General features: G+C 32.5%; 1 protein-coding gene and 1 pseudogene across 3 annotated transcripts in view; one reads left to right on the top strand and one right to left on the bottom strand.

The window, feature by feature from the left end:
- Positions 1-16: 16 nt before the first annotated feature.
- LOC115878495 lies at positions 17-6,841 on the bottom strand. 2 transcript variants are annotated; one of them, XM_030895029.1, is made up of 4 exons: positions 6,437-6,841; positions 6,201-6,380; positions 5,812-6,142; positions 17-373 (listed from the first exon to the last, which is right to left on the bottom strand). In XM_030895029.1, the coding sequence occupies exons 1-4, from the start codon at positions 6,693-6,695 to the stop codon at positions 175-177; spliced, it is 969 nt and encodes a 322-aa protein (XP_030750889.1). In that variant the 5' UTR covers positions 6,696-6,841; the 3' UTR covers positions 17-174. The 2 variants fall into 2 exon arrangements, with proteins under 2 accessions (XP_030750889.1, XP_030750888.1); XM_030895028.1 differs by having other exon boundaries at positions 32-418.
- Positions 6,842-8,114: 1,273 nt separating this feature from the next.
- Positions 8,115-18,269, top strand: part of LOC115878507 — a 30,439-nt pseudogene continuing 20,284 nt past the window's right edge. The window contains exons 1-7 of the transcript XR_004049536.1: positions 8,115-8,262; positions 8,324-8,447; positions 8,807-11,054; positions 11,209-11,433; positions 14,208-14,374; positions 16,077-16,156; positions 16,211-16,315. The product of XR_004049536.1 is annotated as a nuclear valosin-containing protein-like (transcript). The remainder of the gene's footprint in view (positions 8,263-8,323; positions 8,448-8,806; positions 11,055-11,208; positions 11,434-14,207; positions 14,375-16,076; positions 16,157-16,210; positions 16,316-18,269) is intronic.

Genomic DNA, 18,269 nt, shown 5'->3' with positions numbered 1-18,269 from the left:
ACCCTTAATAACCACATAAAAATTAAACAAATTTTAATAATCAGTAGGAAATCGAGCAATCTATAAAATATATCAGGGAACAAAAAATATATTTATATAAAACCTGTGTCTAATTAAAATCATGTATAATGTTACAATAATAAAAAGTGTAAAAACGTTTAAAATATATTTTGACTAGACTATTTTCTTCCCTGGTGTCATCGGCGATATTTCGTTAAATTTTCGAGCATTCTGATTGGCCCAGCTTACAAATCTGTCCCCTAGTGTAGCGGCACACATTAACAACATCATTACGTCATTATCAGCCATATGCGCTCCTTCAGCCTTGCATTTGGTTAGTCTTTCATACACGTCCACCAATTTAAAACTGATTCTATTCAATAAAATTTTTGTTATACAGGATCCGGCAATAGTGCTCCTAGAATAAAAAACTTGGGAATTTTGTTTAAGTGCAAACCTAAAGTATGTAGATACTAGGATGTATTTCAGGAAAATATTTTAACTTCTATAGGGTGGCTCAAGAAAGTAGGATCAAGCTCAACAAAGGATCCAGATGATTTTTTTAAATGGAACACCTTGTATATTATTGCATATTTGGCTTCCTTTCAGATCACTGTACATAATCCTAAGATATGAGTAGATATATTTCGATAGTTTCAGAGATTATTAATAAATAAATAAAAAAATATATATTTTTCAGACTTTCTTAAAATTTAAACCCCTGTATATTATTGCATTTTTGGTTTCCTTTCAGATCACTTTACATAATCCTAAGATTTGATATATTTCGATAATTTCAGAGATTTTAATAAATAAATAAAAAATTATATTTTTTAACCTTCTTTAAAAAAATTATTACAAATACAAGAACTGTCCTGAAATCAAAACTATATTAGGTATTTACTTTAGATGGTCTATACTTTGCTATAAATATTGTAATCCTAAATCATACAGGGTCTTCAAAATTCTACGCCAAACCTGCGGCCAAACTTTATAATATAAAATAAATTTTCTGTGTTTTTTTAAATGGAAAACGCTGTATTTCATTTTTTATTATATGGAGAGATAAAAACCAACATTACAACAAGTATTTCAAAAATTTTAATGGTTTCGCAGATACACGAAGAGATATTTGATATGGCTCTTTCAACAGTACAATTAAGAGAGAAAAATCACTGGTTGGCTTTGATAAAAATTTACTGTGGAAAATGCCATATGAATTTTGAAATACTATAAACACAAAAAATGTTCATTGTTTAATTCTCCATCTACTAAAAAGATAATATACAGGGTGTTCGAAAAAAAGAAAGAAAAAATATTTTATATTTGAGAAAGTTTGGCGTAGAATTTTGAACATCCTGTATGATTTACGATTACCATATTAAAGTACATATCTAATATATTTTTGATTTCATGGCAGTTCTTGTATTTTTAATACTTTTTTTTTCAAAGGCTGATAAATATATATTTTTTATTTATTTATTTATTATTTATTACTCATATGTTAGGATTATGTAAAGTGATCTGAAAGGAAGCCAAAAATGCAATAATATACAGGTGTTTGGTTTGATTTGATTTAAAAAATTTAAAAATTAAAAAAAAATCATCCGGGTCTACTCACACTTTCTTGAGCCACCCTATACAAGTTAAACTATTTTCCTGAAATGCATCCTCGTACACACTTTAGGTTGTACTTAAACAAAGTTCCCAAGTTTTATTTATTCTACGAGCTACAGATGCCCGACGCACCATTGCCAGACCCTGTATAATGTTATCAATTAATAACAGGTCTAACAGGGCAAGAGAATGTAGAGAATTAGCAAAATAATTTGCTAATTTTAATTATAATATATTTCTTTTCCTATTTTTGCATTTGGCATTATTATCATTATATTGTCAAGAAAAATGGCCTATCCGCCAGAAATTAAAAATGTATTACTGGTTGCCTGCACAACCGCAACGTATCCGCCAGAAATTAAAAGACTTTTTCAGGCGCCATCTTTTAGTCAAGTCGAGAAGTAAGGGAATCAGACAATAGAATTGTCTGTATGAAGAAAGTACGCTTTCCGAGAATGGGGGAAATTTCGAGAAGCAGTCAATAGAATATATAAGCCAGAGCCATCGTCAACTGAGACAGTTTTTGAAATTTGAATATACCGCGTGGAAATTGAAAATCGGACAATTTGGTGAAGGAATCTTATAAATAGTTAGTTTGTTGTGTGTTATAAGTTAGTAATTGTGTATAAAGTGAGAAAATAAATTCGTTAAGTATTTTATCGTGAGTTTAAATAGTGGACCCACGGAATCCGTAACAATTGGTGTCGGAAGTGCGATTCAAGAGGATTTTAAGAAGAAATTAAGTGGATTGGAAGATTTTTAGACCGAATTTAAGTATTTCTATGGTTGGTACAAGGGAGCAAGCGAAGAAAATGGAGGAAGTAAGCAAATTATTGGGCGATTTTATGGAGAATATGAGAAGAGAGAAAGAAGAGGAACAAGACCGTCTACAGAAAATACTTATGGAAAATCAAGAAAAAATGTTAGAAAGTTTAGAAGCGCGTCAAAAGAAAGAAAAACAAGAAGAACAGGACCGGCAAGACAAAATTTTAGAAGATTTGAAAACTCAACGACAACAAGACAAACAAGAAGAACAGGACCGGCTTGAGAAAATTCTGGAAGATTTCAAAGTTCAACGAGAGCACGACAAACAAGAAGAACAGGACCGGCTTCAGAAAATTCTTGAAAATCAAGAAATTAGACAAGAACGGTTGGAGAAAATTGTTGAAGATTTAGAAGTGCGTCGCCAGAAAGAAAAATTAGAAGATCAAAACCGATTTAAGAAGAACTTTGAAGAACTGAAAAAGGCAAGACATCCACCTTCAAGAAGCCGTAGAAGATCTTGAGGAACGCCTTCAGCAGAAAATGGAAAAATTAGAGATGGACCTACAGAAGACCAAGGTACAAGTAAAGACACCTGGCGTTCATGGAACTGCGAACCTCAAGGGCCCGACCTACGATGGACAAACCACCTGGACGATGTACCACCGCCAGTTTGAAGCAGCCGCCGCTGCCAACGGATGGACTGACCAAGAGAAAGCAGCGGCACTTGTCATCGCGCTACGTGGCCCTGCCCTGGAACTGTTGCAAACTATTCCTGCAGCCCAACAGCAGGAATACCAAACTTTGGTCGCTGCACTGGACAGAAGATATGGCGACCAACATCGACGCCAACTTTACCAGGCACAGATCAAGACACGCCTGCAGAGGTCCGGAGAGAGTCTGCAGGAATTTGAAGCAGACTTACGTCGGCTGGTACACCTGGCATATCCAGAAGCACCGGAAGGATTTAGGGAGGAACTCGCTGCTCAGTGCTTTATCAGCGGACTGAGGGACAATGAATTACAGAGGGCGCTGCAAATATCGCGATTTTCTACCAGCAGCGAAGTACTCGTCAGGGCGCTGGAAATAGAAGCTGCATTTAGCGCCATTCCTAAACCGAAGATAGGCTCGGTAACGGTTGAGGAATAGCCAAAGAGTTCTCACATACGTTTGGAGGAGATGTTTAATAAACTATGTGAATTACTAGTGAACAAGAGAGTCAACAACACCCAGACAGAGAACCAGAGAAGATCCCAGGATATTAGGTGCTATAGATGTGGCAGGAATGGCCATATCCAACGGGATTGTCGCATCCAAATGCCATTCCGTTCATCATTAAGAGAACATCGGCACATCGGAAGATCCCAGGACATAAGTTGCTATAGATGTGGCAGGAATGGCCACATCAAACGGGATTGCCGCGTCCAAATGCGATTCCGTTTACCATCGAGAGGACATAGGCACCAGGAAATCAACACTAATGAGCGAGTATTGGCTGAAGAAAACAGAACCCCTAGGATGTTTTCCGTTAGGAGTCTAGGAAAAACCGCTGACAGTTTGGTGATCAACGGGAAGGTCAATGGTAGAAGAATTCGAATGACTGTGGACACAGGCGCTATGGTATCGTTGGTGCGGACTAACTCAGTGCAAGGATTGAAGATGATGCCTCTTAGAAGAAGAGTGTATTTACGTACAGTTACGGGGGAAATGGCCGTTGTACGGGGAGAGGCTTTCATGGAATTGGAGTTAGGGAATTTGAAGTTTCGGCATAGCGTTTTAGTGGCAGACATTGAAGATGATTTTATCATGGGTATGGATGTGATCAGTCAACATGGTTTTTCGTTTGATCACCATAGAAACATCCTGAAAATCGGAAATGAGGAATTTTCTGTATCTAAAGAGAAGAGACCAGGAAATATGGAAGAAAGATCATCGAAAATTGTGATGATACCTGGTGATACCAAGAAGACTGTGTTCGGGAAAATGGAGAAAACCTCTGAGTGCCGTGTAGGACGGGTACAAATTATCGACAACGACCTAGATCGACGACGAGCTACCTTGGACAAGAAAATGAAACATCGCGAAAGCACTATCAGAATAAGGAATTTTAAGCTTAGAACTGACGAACCATGGACGACGATACAATTGAGGAAAGATCAAATGGAAGATCCAGACATCGGAGCAATACTACGGCTCAAGGAAGGTAACGGCGAGAGACCACCGTGGCAGGATATTGCGGACAGAGGGCTCGTTTTCAAAGCTCTCTGGGCTCAGTGGAATTCACTGGTGATTGAGAATGGATTGTTAAAGCGCACGTGGGAAAGTGCGGATGGCAGGACAGTAACAACTCAGTTACTGGTACCAAGGAAGAAAGTTATCCAGGTATTGGAAGAAATTCATGGTGGTAAAACTGGAGCCCATCTTTGGGTAAACAAGACCCTGAGCAAGCTGAGAGACCATTTTTACTGGGTGGATTATTGTGAAGATGTTAAGAAATGGTGTCAACGTTGTAAGATTTGCGCAGCTAGACAAGGACCAAGTACTCGATCTGGAGGAAAAATGGAACAAGATAACGTTGGACGGTCGTTCGAAAGAGTCGTTAGGAAGGAAAGATTATTGGGAATTCATAAGGCCGTGAGAAGTAAGATTACGCTAGCCAGTGACCGGATGAAAGCTCGTTACGACCTCAGAGCTAATTCTCCGGGATTTCAACAGGACGATAGAGTATGGTTGTATAATCCACAGCGCAAGAAAGGAAGGTCCCCAAAGTTAACTCCAGCATGGGAAGGTCCTTATACAGTCATCAAGAGGATAAATGATGTTGTGTACCGGATTCAACGCAGCCCTAGAAGTAAGATGAAAGTGGTTCATCTGGATCGATTGAAGAGATACCAGACAGGAAACCTTGATCGGGACGATCAAATTTGAGAAGGGGGCAATGTCAAGAAAAATGGCCTATCCGCCAGAAATTAAAAATGTATTACTGGTTGCCTGCACAACCGCAACGTATCCGCCAGAAATTAAAAGACTTTTTCAGGCGCCATCTTTTAGTCAAGTCGAGAAGTAAGGGAATCAGACAATAGAATTGTCTGGTATGAAGAAGTACGCTTTCCGAGAATTGGGGAAATTTCGAGAAGCAGTCAATAGAGTATATAAGCCAGAGCCATCGTCAACTGAGACAGTTTTTGAAATTTGAATATACCGCGTGGAAATTGAAAATCGGACAATTTGGTGAAGGAATCTTATAAATAGTTAGTTTGTTGTGTGTTATAAGTTAGTAATTGTGTATAAAGTGAGAAAATAAATTCGTTAAGTATTTTATCGTGAGTTTAAATAGTGGACCCACGGAATCCGTAACAATATATTTATTTAAATCATGTAATCTATACATTATCTTTATTTGATTAATAAAAATACGTAAAACAAGATTACCCATAATTTATTTGTCTCCTTATTGAAGTAACTTTTACTTTTTTACTTGTTATTTCATTCTGTTGAGAACTGGGACTTATTGAGATCTGGCTTGGATTTTCAATAGGTCTTTTTGGTGTAGTCTCATTAATTTTTTGAACTTTTAGCGCCTTCTCAACAGATTGCTCATATTCATCTACTGCTCTACAAAGTATATCATCAAAATTATCTTGAAACATAAAGCTCTCTGTGCTATTAGTTGGAATAGTTTCGCTTTCTATTTTTGATTTTGTTGTTGTGTCATTAAGTTCTAAATTTCTAAACATTTCTAGTGAATCGATACAGTAAATATCTGTAAATATATTAACATTAGTGGAATTTTTTATAAAACATTTACCAGTAACTATTACCGTCTATTAGAGCAGCATTAGTATTTTTAATTGAAGCTTGTAATATTGGATAATCAAAACGATTTCCATTATGAGCAACAAAACAGATAGGCCTCGGGTTGTGCTCAATAAATAAATTAATACAATCGACTGTCTTTGAGGTAAATGGACTCATACTTTCGAGCATACAGTTAGATAATCCTAAAAAGTAATAATATAATTCATTTAAGAAATCAAAGTACAATATCTCAATTCACCTGTAATTTGTTCACTTTCAGGCGATATTAACTTCCATGGATTGAAGCACAAGTTAAGTTTATTTTGTACCCTGGGTATAACCCCCAAGCTTATATGACCTTCCTGAACTGCTACTAAACTTAATTCTGTAATTTTAGTTTTATTATTTTCGAATTGGGGCAATCCAGTTGTTTCTAAATCTAAAAATATGAATGTTCTGATGTTTGTCATCAGGAAATTAGACTTTTTTCGAATGGGCTGAAAGACATTAGGTAACATTACATAAAATTACTCATTTTAGAACAGTTTTCAGTTAGCATTTACAGAATTTTATAATTCTTATGAAAAGTAAACAAACAAACAAAACAAACCTAGGCCATTGCCATTGACACGTCACCCTACGAATGTCAAAACTGTCAAAAGCGCATATGTGCCAGTTTCAAACCAGAGATATGGAGAAAGTCTATCGAAGGTCTATCGTCTCTGATTAAAACCATAATCTGTGACCATAATTAAAACTAGCTAAAGGCCTGGTTTTTCTGACCAGATCGGCCCGAAATATTTCGGTGAATATTTCCGTACAGAACGCTCTAATTTACCGAACTCAGTTCGTTCCGAAGTTTCGTCTGCGTGTGGTTTGTCGGAGATTAAATTCGTTATGATTAGGTATTTCAGTTCGGTCTATTCAATCATTAAAATTTTGCGTTGTACGTACCTAGGGTTCTTTTTTTGTACGCTTCTAAATGGATTTTTTATCGCTAAGGATTTTAGAAGAAGAACAGATGATGATGATGTGATGAGTACTATGCGTTATTAGAAGTATGTTCTGAACATAATAGAGTTCCGAAAATGTTTGAGAATAGGGACAAAGAAGGTGCTTACAAACTGTTAGTGTTAAAGCATCTTTCGGATAATGATACAAAGTTCAAAGATTTTTTCCGTTTAACTCCACAACTATTCCATACTGTACTAAATTACATAAAGAATGAAATAAATTACATAAAGAATAAATAAACAGCCCAACTTTTTAGAAACACCGTGAATAATTTTATTATTCAAATGCGTGACAAGAAAAGAAAATCGACGGGTCTAAATATGTTTTCGAGAAATAAACACTGAATTTTTTAATTAATTTATTGATTCACTTTACACACATACTGTAAATAGTAATTTTATAAAAAATAAATCCGCCGAAATTCACAATTTTTTTTCACAACCTAACCTTCCCAACAAGTTCGGCGAACTACGCCGATTTGAGATCGTTCAAATCAAACTAGTTTGATACAGACGAACTGCTGTCCGCATACGTTCCCGAAATTTCGTTCCGAAATTTCGTTCCGATCTAGACAAACCACTACTGCGTCCTACACATATACTGGGTTTGGCCGGAAACGCTAACGAACTTTTCGTGCTATATCACCGAAATATTTCGGGCCGATCTGTTCAGAAAAACCAGGCCTTAACTAGAGTGCCCTCCAGTGCCCTCTCTATGCTAACGATGTCTTCCCAATTTTAGATCATATTTTCTGGCAATATAGTGAGTATGGCAGTACTATTTTTATCTATGAAATACTATTATATGAAACTTATATAAAATCATAGCAAAAACAGAAATGTGTGGCTCATTCCTACTGTAGATGACAGACGACATTTCGAACATCCTGTGTTTTTTTCTGTGGTCACAACATTAAATGCGTCCAATCTCGTTGTGAATTTACTATGGAGGGCTTAAAAAAGGAGATTTATCGGCAATGGGCAAATTTGAAATTTCTGTCCCCACTTTTAAGCAGCTTCCTCGGTTTGACAGCAGAGGCACTGCGATCGACTGGGATACTACATTTTCATTGTTAGTATACGATTTAATTGTGTTTTTAATAAAATTTATAGTTAATTTACTGAATTTTTAGCAGTACAACAATGAGTCGTGGTAGAAATTGCTTTGTACCTGGCTGTACAAGTGGGAATCCCAATAAAAACAAGGCAAATAAAGAACGGGGTGAAAGAAACCCAAGCCTTTTCAAAGCTCCTAATGTAAGTAGTATGACTATTTATTTATAAAAATTATGGATAGATGTTAAGAAAAACATTAAAATTATATACTGTCAGTGTACAGATTAAATTATAAACCAAATTAATAGGAAATATAGCCTAAAATCAACATGTGTATAACATAACCTAGGAGGCCTTGTTATAAAATTAAAATAATTTAATACTTACTAGGTGCTAAAATTACCTGTTGACATGTACCTATATTAACCACAGTTTGAACAGTGCTATTGAAAGTGAATATTAAATATTTATACTTCAAGATCGTATTCTCAAAATAACAGCTTTAATAGTGAAAAATGTTTTTTTTTTATTTTATTTAACAATTATATATCTTTTATTAGGATCCTAGCTTGCTACAGCAGTGGCAAAAGGCGATACCCAGATCAGACAAGACACTTAGCAGCAAAGATGCTGTTTGTGAACTACATTTTCTAGATGAAGATATTTTGACTCATTATGAGATCAAATTAACTGACGGAACTATCAGTAGAATTGAGCGGGGTAGACCATTATTAAAGGAGGGTTCAATTCCAAGAATTTTTCCTAACCTGCCTTCATATTTCTCTAGTAATAAAAGAAAGAGGAAACCACCATGTGTAAGGAGTGAAGCAACTGAAAAAGTTTCTAATTCAAAAAAAGTAAAAGGTCTGCCTATTAATCATGTTGAAAATCAAACTTCAGAACCTAACTTTGAGAATGAGAATGAAATTCTTCGTGATATTACTAATGTGCCAGTTGATGTTACAGACAGTAGAGTTACTATGTTCACAAATTTGAAAAATAGTTTGCATATGTCAGATTGTAAATTTATTATAAAAATTATTTAGATTTTTGACTAGCCGTCGCAAGACGCTTTTTCATTGAGGAATAATAAGAAATAATTTGAAAATTATTGTATTGTGGTTGATACTTTTGATTGTGTATATAAACCATTTAGAATAGTTTTTATGAATATGAATAAGCTCTTTAAATTAATATGTAGGTATATTGTAGCTAGGTATTTTTTTAGAATGCATTTTTTTTAAATTGTAATTTTTTGTGTTCTTGATATAATATGATGTTCCTGTTTTATTTTTTGGCATAGTACATATAGATATTTAATATCTAAGTGCTAAATTGTATATTAAATTTATATATTGTATATTTTATTTATTAAATTTAGTGGAATTAGTTAATAGAAACAAAAGTTGTAATGTATTAATATTGCTAAATAAATATTTATATGATGAAATAAGTCAGCGTATATACATATTCACAACTCTGTATTTTTGTGCTTTTGAAATAAACTGAGTACATTATTTATTCATTAATATTTTATTTACAAACCTACCTTATATTAATAAAGTGAATATCAATAGAAAAACCTTTACAATTATTAGGTGACATTGAATATAATATATCTTGAATTTAATTGTCTACGAAACAGTGACAATTTGCAAAACTTTGCTAATGACATTAAAACTTACAATTCAACGCTAGAAAAAACGCTATTGAACACAGGAAACGTTTCAGCTCAATATACCTACTCTCTAGTTTCAGCTATAAAAAGTTATGGAATAGATAACACCGATCAAAGGGTGCAATGGTAACGTTCGTCTTCAGTTTCCATTTATGATTAAGTTATTCCTGATAAAATACTCTTAATTTTCGTTATTCAATCTGTCAATCGCCATAAAACCACTACTAGTTCGAAAGATTTTAATGTTTATTAAAATGGTATCACACTAAACTGCATGTAAACATGTCAATTTCAAATGTTTTAATGAAAAACTATGAACCTTTAAACTGCATCAACAAAACTATTAATAAAACACTAACACAATCACACCATAAACTATTTCATTCGCATTTCTCATCAAGAAACAATTACTGTTTACATCAAATCAAAGGTTGAACTGGTGATAAATTTGTTGCTGGAACTTCTATCTTTTTTGTACAACAGTTCTAGGGAAGATTTATTTTAGCAGCTTATATGTTTCTTCGGTCGTGTATGCACTAAAAAGAACCACATAATAAAACATTTTTATAATATCAACTTAGGAAAAGGATATATTAAACCGGCATCTAATATAACCTAACTAACTTTTCAAACTCAAATTTAAGGTTTTGTATTCACAATTTTAGCCACGCACATTGCTCAATTAGAAAAACCACGTTTCTAAAAGCTAACTCTGGTAAAAATATGCCCAAATATTAACTTGGCTCTATAATTTATAACAAAATAGTTATTCTTGCCATAAGAAGCTGTGTATTTCTAGTATCCCAATCATCACAAGCGCCCCTAACGGCGATTTTCGAACTTCATTTAGATCTCAAAAACTGGGCCCATAATTTTTGCGTTCGATTCGCCTCCTCCTTTTAGACTCCATAGAATTTACTATTTTAATTAATGCAAAATAACAAACATTTGGTCCATTAAACACCGAAGGCTTATTTCTAATGGGAAAAATTAATAATACTGTTAATCCTGGAGTAGAAATAATACCAATTAGTGATCATAATACCGGACAGTCCCAAGAAAAAGCTGTTAACTCTGTTGTGAAAATGCCATACATGTCTGATCCATCTATTATCCCAAGAGTGCAGAAGGTAAATAATAAATTTTATAACTCTGTAAACTAGTATATTATCTATATATAATATTTCGCAATATTATATAATTTTTGAAGAAGAAATAATTACAATAGTTTTCAAATATTTCAACGAAACCTGCTTGAATTTTCTAACAAACTGCTGTTTTTAGTATTTGGAGAATAATATTGACAAAACTTATGTTGATATCAATCAAATGGCAGATGAATTACAAAAGAAATACCGAGAATACGGCAAACGGAAGAGGAGTGCCTTTAGGGCTTCAGTTAAAAAAGCATACTCTGTAGTTTTGCAAAGTTATGGTTTAGAAGATAGAGAGGAGAGTTCAGACGACATTGTCAGTGAGGATAGTGATAGTAGTGATAATGATAAATTCGTAAGGGCTCAATTAAGTTTTTATATTTTTATATACATACAAAATGTGTTGTTACTAGTAGTGGGAACTATCGAATGGATACTATCGAAACATTCGATAGTTGCAATTCATTCGAATAATTCGATAGTTAGTAAGAAAACATTCGTTGAAAACTATTCGAATAAAAATTATTCAATAGATCCGTCATCTGCCTTGAAATATTGTATTCTAGCAATTCGCAGCAAAACCATTCATTTATAAAATTCATTCATTTATAAAATTCATTCATTTATAAAATTCATTCATTTATAAAATTCATTCATTTATAAAATTCATTCATTTATAAAATTCATTCATTTATAAAATTCATTCATTTATGAAATTCATTTATTCGTCAGAATCGATTATAATAAAATATTAACTGAATTTTAGTTGTCGCCCGGCGACGTTGGTTTTTTTTGAGAAAGCGGTCGGTGGCAATGCTATGAAAGAAGCCGGCATCTTTTGATTTTTGCGGAGTCATATATAGATAAGGACACATTATTTTTTTTATTGAGGTGCTAGTATTTACACAGAAAATACATTATGAAGGGCGCTGTTGCCATATTTTTGTATTAGTTGATATTAGCAAAGAATATTATTGTTTGGCTTTAGTTAGTTAGGGATAGTATGTCTATATATTCTGCATTTTTTTTTATTAATATTCTGTTGTTACACTGCAATAATACTTGTTATTTTGGATGTAGGAAAATTATTTTTAATGTTTTTAAGCAAAGACTGGTTTAATAAATAATAATAACAGTAATAATTTGTTATACCTATTAACAACAAAATTTAAAATCATTTAATATAAATATTTTTTTAAGTAGTAGCAAAATATAAACAACAAATTAGATGTCAAAATTATTTATATTAGATCCTATTTAAAAATAATAGTCTCTAATTTTTTTGGCAACGTTGGTTTATTAAATAATAATAATTACAGAACTAATTTGTTATATTAACAACAAATTTTAAAATCAAGAAATATAAACATTTATTAATTTTCTAAGCAAGCGGTGTAATGGAAGGAAAATATAAATAAAAAATTAGAAATCAAAATTATTTATATTAGGTGCTTTATATTACTATTTAAAATTATATTTACTTTTACTGGCATTTACTTTAAAAATAAATGAAATATTTCTTCGCAAAAAACTACATGTAAGAGAATTTAAAGCATAAACAAAATACAAACATCGTTAACTTTTTTTTAAATTGGCACGTGTAAAATTTTCATTTTAATTTTCTCACCCCATAGTTTGAGTTCGATAACCATTTATTTAACCACATTACTTAAATATAATTATTAAGTTCCAACTAATTCATAGGTATTATTAAAAACATCTAAAATACAAATATGTATTTTTTTTAAAATTAATTGTAAGTTCATCTCATCTCTCTTAAAATTGCTACTTTCCTAAAATTTCCCATTAAAAAATAGACCATATACCATATAAAATGAAATAATTGAAAGATCGGACTACGGAAAACCACACAAATTATCGGAAAAATTTTGACCACCTGCACATGCACACAATCGTCAATAAATAAAATTAAAAAATAACTACTATTTTAGTATTTTAACTATTTTAATAAACGCAAAAATAGGACAGTATTTATACGGCGAAGTTTTTGAATTTGGAAGAACCAATAATGCACTGACGCATACAAAATCCAAACGAATACTAAATTTCATTTATCAAAAGCATTCGATAGTCGTGGCTCAACGATAACCATTTAGTCGCACGGCGAGGTTGTCACATATGCTTTAGTTTACAAATGAATGAATGATTTTATTCGAATAAAACCATTCGATAGTTGAAATCATTCATTCATTAACCATTCGATAGTCTAATTCATTCGATAGTTCCCATCGCTAGTTGTTACTAGTGTTGTAATACAGAGAAAGAAAGTTCACATTTGTGATGAGGGAATGTTTTCTTATAAGAGCATGTATGAGCACAAACAAGCTACAAAGAATAACATTCCCTTTAAACATTTTTAAAATTGTTTAAGGTGATTTTTGAGGTTATACTTGTATATACTAGGATGTATTTCAAGAAAATATTTGAACATCTATAGGGCGGCTTAAAAAAGTGAGTGGATTGGGATGATTTTTTTTAAATGGAACACCCTGTATATTATTGCATTTTTGGCTTCCTTTTAGATCACTTTACATAATTCTAAGATATGAGTAAATATCTTTTGATAATTTCAGAGATACACTTATACTTTTTTGAAGTTAAAATATTTTCCTGAAATACCTATATCCTAATGCATACTTTAGGTTTGCACTTAAACAAAATTCTCAATTTTTGTTGTTCTAGAAGCTACAGATAATCAAGCACTATTGCCGGACCATGTATAGATTTAGCTACAGTTTTATCATTTTAATTTGCAAATTGAAGTATGTAGTGTTGATAATTGCTCTGCAATTTAAATATGCCCTCAAAGAAGGGTAATGTGTTTGAATTGTATTGTTCTCATTTATTTTTATCTATTTGTTCTAAATGTTTTCCAAATTTTCATTTTTTTGAGGAGAATGGGAAAAAAATGAGAAAATTCAGTATTTCTTTCTAAAAGTAACTGGATAGATTTTCAACACTACCTTTAATCTTGATTATTGTCGCTCATCCTCAGGTAACATACTTCAAAAATAATCTTGAGCATATTACAAACACTAGTTGTTGCCTATGGTTTATGGTTTTATATGCGTTAAGGGTAATTGGGGGTTTATAATAAGTTTTGTTTAGGCTAATGACTCTATGAATAATCAACTGGCAGAGGATGTACCAACGTCCTGCTGCTGTTAAACCAAAACTTGATGAAAATGAACTAATCGATATTAGTAGCGAAGATTCTGGAAGAAGAAGCAGCTTACAACAATTACGGCAGCAAAACAAATGGGGCCTCTACTTCTGCACAAACCTAATAGGACAGTTATAGTTCCAGGATTTCTTTTCCAATCAGACTGTTAGTAATTTAATGCAGTGTTATATTTTTTTTCTACAGTGTACGTGTTACCTCGTGCGGAGATCCCTCACGTAAAAAATATGTGATTTATTTTTATGTTAACATATGTAGGTGCAACTCTGCTTTGTTTCTCAACTATGGGGGGGTTGTTTTTTTATTATAATTTTTTCAAATGCTTTTAGCGATTTGAATAAAAAAAAATTTTACGGGTAACAGTTACTATAAGTGTGACATACTTAATGCTAAAAAAGTGTTGACATGTTCACCAGGGATGTCCATATGGCTTACCACTGGAATATTTTAAGCAAAATGTGCGTCACTTGCTTTTTTTCTCTTTGCAAACATTGTGTGTAGACGCTTTGATGCCGATTGAAAGTTGTCTCTCGATATTTTGTCGATTTTGATCTCTTTGATGAGATAAATGCAATTATAATAATCACAATAAAATACAACTAATAAATTATTTTATCTACTTTATTATTAACTTTTTTTTAGTTTATAACACTGACATTCAGAAAAAATTTGTCAAGTGCGAGTCGGACTCGCGCACGAAGGGTTCCGCAATCATTCATTATCTATACAACATTAGACACTATATTATTATAAACTTTTTTTCCGATTTAGCTGAAATTTTGAATGCGCGTATAAATAATTTAAAAAAAATTGGTCGGGTGCGAGTCGGACTCGCGCACGAAGGGTTCCATACCATTCATTATCTATACAACATTAGACACTATATCATATAAACTTTTTCCGATTTAGCTGAAATTTTGAATGCGCGTACAAGTAATTTAAAAAATAAATTAAAAAAACACATTACTAAAAGTTGTATTAATCAGTAATAAATATGTAAAAAAGTAAAAAATAAATATGTAAAAAATACGTAAAAATAAAAAAAGCGATTCAAAAAAAGTAGCCTTGACTAGGATTCGAACCTGCCTTACTACGGCTCCAACGTCATAGCAGCGTAAAAGTCCTAACGCTTTAAACCACGCGGCCACCAAGGACTTGAAAGATTCTATGTAAAATTCATACTTAGAAAATAATGTTTAGTGAAAGTACTTTTTTATTTATAAACATTTATTTAATTCTGCTTTTAGTATTTGTTCTTATAGCGGCAACATAGATACATTATCTGTAAAAATTTCAACTGTCTAGCTATAACGGTTCATAAGATAGACCTTTATGACAGGCGGACTGACGGACGGACAGCGAAGTCTTAGTAATAGGGTTCCCGTTTTTACCCTTTGGATACGAAACCCTAAAAAGTCAGTAGCGCACATGTTTTTTTTTTTTTGGAAGAATATTCCAGTGATAACCCATATGCACGTTCCTGGTGAATATGTCGACACTTCTTAAAATATGTCGCACTTATAGTAACATGTTTACTCTAAAAACATATTTACTCTAAAAATTTCATTTGAATGGTTTATTTTTACGTGAGAAAGCCTCCCGAGAGAGGACATGTTTTTGGAAACACCCGGTATACGTGTATTATATTATTTGTAGTTATATGATAAGCGTCGGACTGAAACAGAGCCCCAGGAGCGTCCAAAGAAACGTAAACTCGAAGCGACTATATCACCCATTAAAGACATATCTACTATGTCAAAAAAAAAAAAAAAAATTCGAGGAGAAAAATATGGTAGAACCTGCTTTCACTTTTTAAAAATATTGGCGGCATGGACAAGGTACTAGAAGATGTTTGCAAATTGTTGTTACATATCAGGTAGTTAATTACATTTAATCTTGTTCACACTAAAAACATGGTTTGTTTTAATAGACATCCAGAGTTGTATAGAAAAATTGTATTTCACCACCAAGAGGGATTTTCACTCCATGGTCCTCCAGGTTGTGGTAAAACTCTGTTGGCCAATGCAATTGCAGGTATGTTAATAATATTTTATACTAGAATTTTCATGCAAATATGCACAAGATAGAAAATGCTAAAAATAAAACTATATGATCTATGCAAAATAAAAATAAAATTTAACCAGTCATTTAGACTATATTGTCAAAGAGTAGATAAGACAAGAGACGACAGTGAACAAAGAAGTCGAATTTCGCGAGAGAGACGCAGATATATTAAAATTCTAAAGGTCCCATCAAGTCCCATTTTGTCTCTGTTGCCAAGTATATTTCTTTGAAAAAAAAACAAGATTTTCTGAAAATAAATTAATAATATAAGAAGGGATATAAGTAACGTATGTTAATACGGAAATGTAAATTTTTAGTTTAGGTTGATTTAGGTTCTTTTTTCGCAATGTACTGATAATATCAAAGAAACAGAATGACTTTTATAAGTTGATCGATTTCAAAGATAAACAGATAAAATTTCAAAATCTGACAACGGCGTATTTTATCTAATCTAACCTATGATTTTAGGACGCTAATCAGCTGAGCTCAATCAGGCTTAAACATAAACAAATCTGATTAGTCGTTTTCTTGAATTTTTGCCTTTTAAAGTGTGTTTTCAGAGTTTTTCGATATATTATCGTTTTGAGAGTTTTTAAGGTTTAATTTTAGTATCGTTTTTGTTGCGTACTAATTTGTAAATATTGTTAAATATGAATACTGAACAGGACACGAGTAGCAGGAAAAACGAGATGGTGGCAATGTGTGTGCTTATAAAGACTACAAAAAATAGGTCTTATTCTTCTCGACAAACATAATATTTCACTCTTTTCCAAAGGATCCTGAAAAGTATTTTTATAGAAATATACTATATAATTATGTTATTAAACTAAATGTAATCCATAGATCGAAGACATGGTTAGAAGCTTGTAATATATATTTAAAAAAATTGAGCAACTCTATTTTTTTGTACATAAACCCACATTGTGATTTTACACTTTGTTCAAGTCCATATGTAAAAAAAAAATACACGTAAATAAAACATTTCTTACAAATCGACTTGGTCACTTTATCTTGTTTACCAACGATATACAAAATATTGCTTTTATTATCTTTATTCCCCGACAAATATGTTTCTAATTATAATTTATTTTATATAATATTTAGAAAACTCACTTTTTTTCGTTTCTATTTATTTCTTTACCCTACAGTACCTAACTATTTATAAGGTATACAAGCAAGTTTTAATAATAGTCTATTTCAAATTTCCTCGCGAAAAATTACGAAAATTTAAAGGCGACAAGCGAGACGAAGTCACTTCTCCCCACCACTCAAACATGAAAGGTACCGCGCGCGAACTGTCGTCTCTTGTCTTATCTACTCTTTGATATTGTTCAATTTTTGTGTTTATGTATTTGACATTTGATATATATTCTAATTGGTTAACTCAAAACATATTACTAGAATATTCTTAAAACAAGTAGAATTATGAACGGCTTTTCTTAAGTTCTAAACGTTAATTGCATAGGGTACATTAATTTCATAGGGTAAAGGTTAGGATTAATTCTCGTAACTACAGGGTGTCCCACTAAGAATAGCTCTCGGCTGTATCTCGGAAAGTATTAGCCGTAAGGCATGCGGAAAAAAATATTTATAACAAAAGAGGCTATGAGAAATTGCTGGAAATGATTTTCAAGTTTGTAAAACGGCCGCTAGAGGGCGCAACTCCTATGAAAAAAAAAAAGAAAAAGAAGTTTTTACACAATTTTGCCTAGATAACGGGTACTATAAATAATTGCTTCATAATCTTCAGTAAATTTTGAATATTTTTTGTTAAAACCATTTTCCCCTATCAGCCAAAATAAAGTGGTGGGGGAAGGTTAGATCTGTTTTTATTTAAATGTTAATAACTGCGAACTGGATGTTCAGAATTCAACAAACTAGGGCTCGTTTAAAAGAGCGTTCCTTACTCTATATTATGCCATAAA

This window comes from Sitophilus oryzae, unplaced genomic scaffold (assembly GCF_002938485.1).
Source record: "Sitophilus oryzae breed Bouriz unplaced genomic scaffold, Soryzae_2.0 scaffold_1515_pilon_pilon, whole genome shotgun sequence".
Lineage (NCBI taxonomy): Eukaryota > Metazoa > Arthropoda > Insecta > Coleoptera > Curculionidae > Sitophilus > Sitophilus oryzae.
The sequence above is the reverse complement of the archived record's forward strand: the minus strand, read 5'-3'. Positions and strand labels throughout refer to the sequence as shown.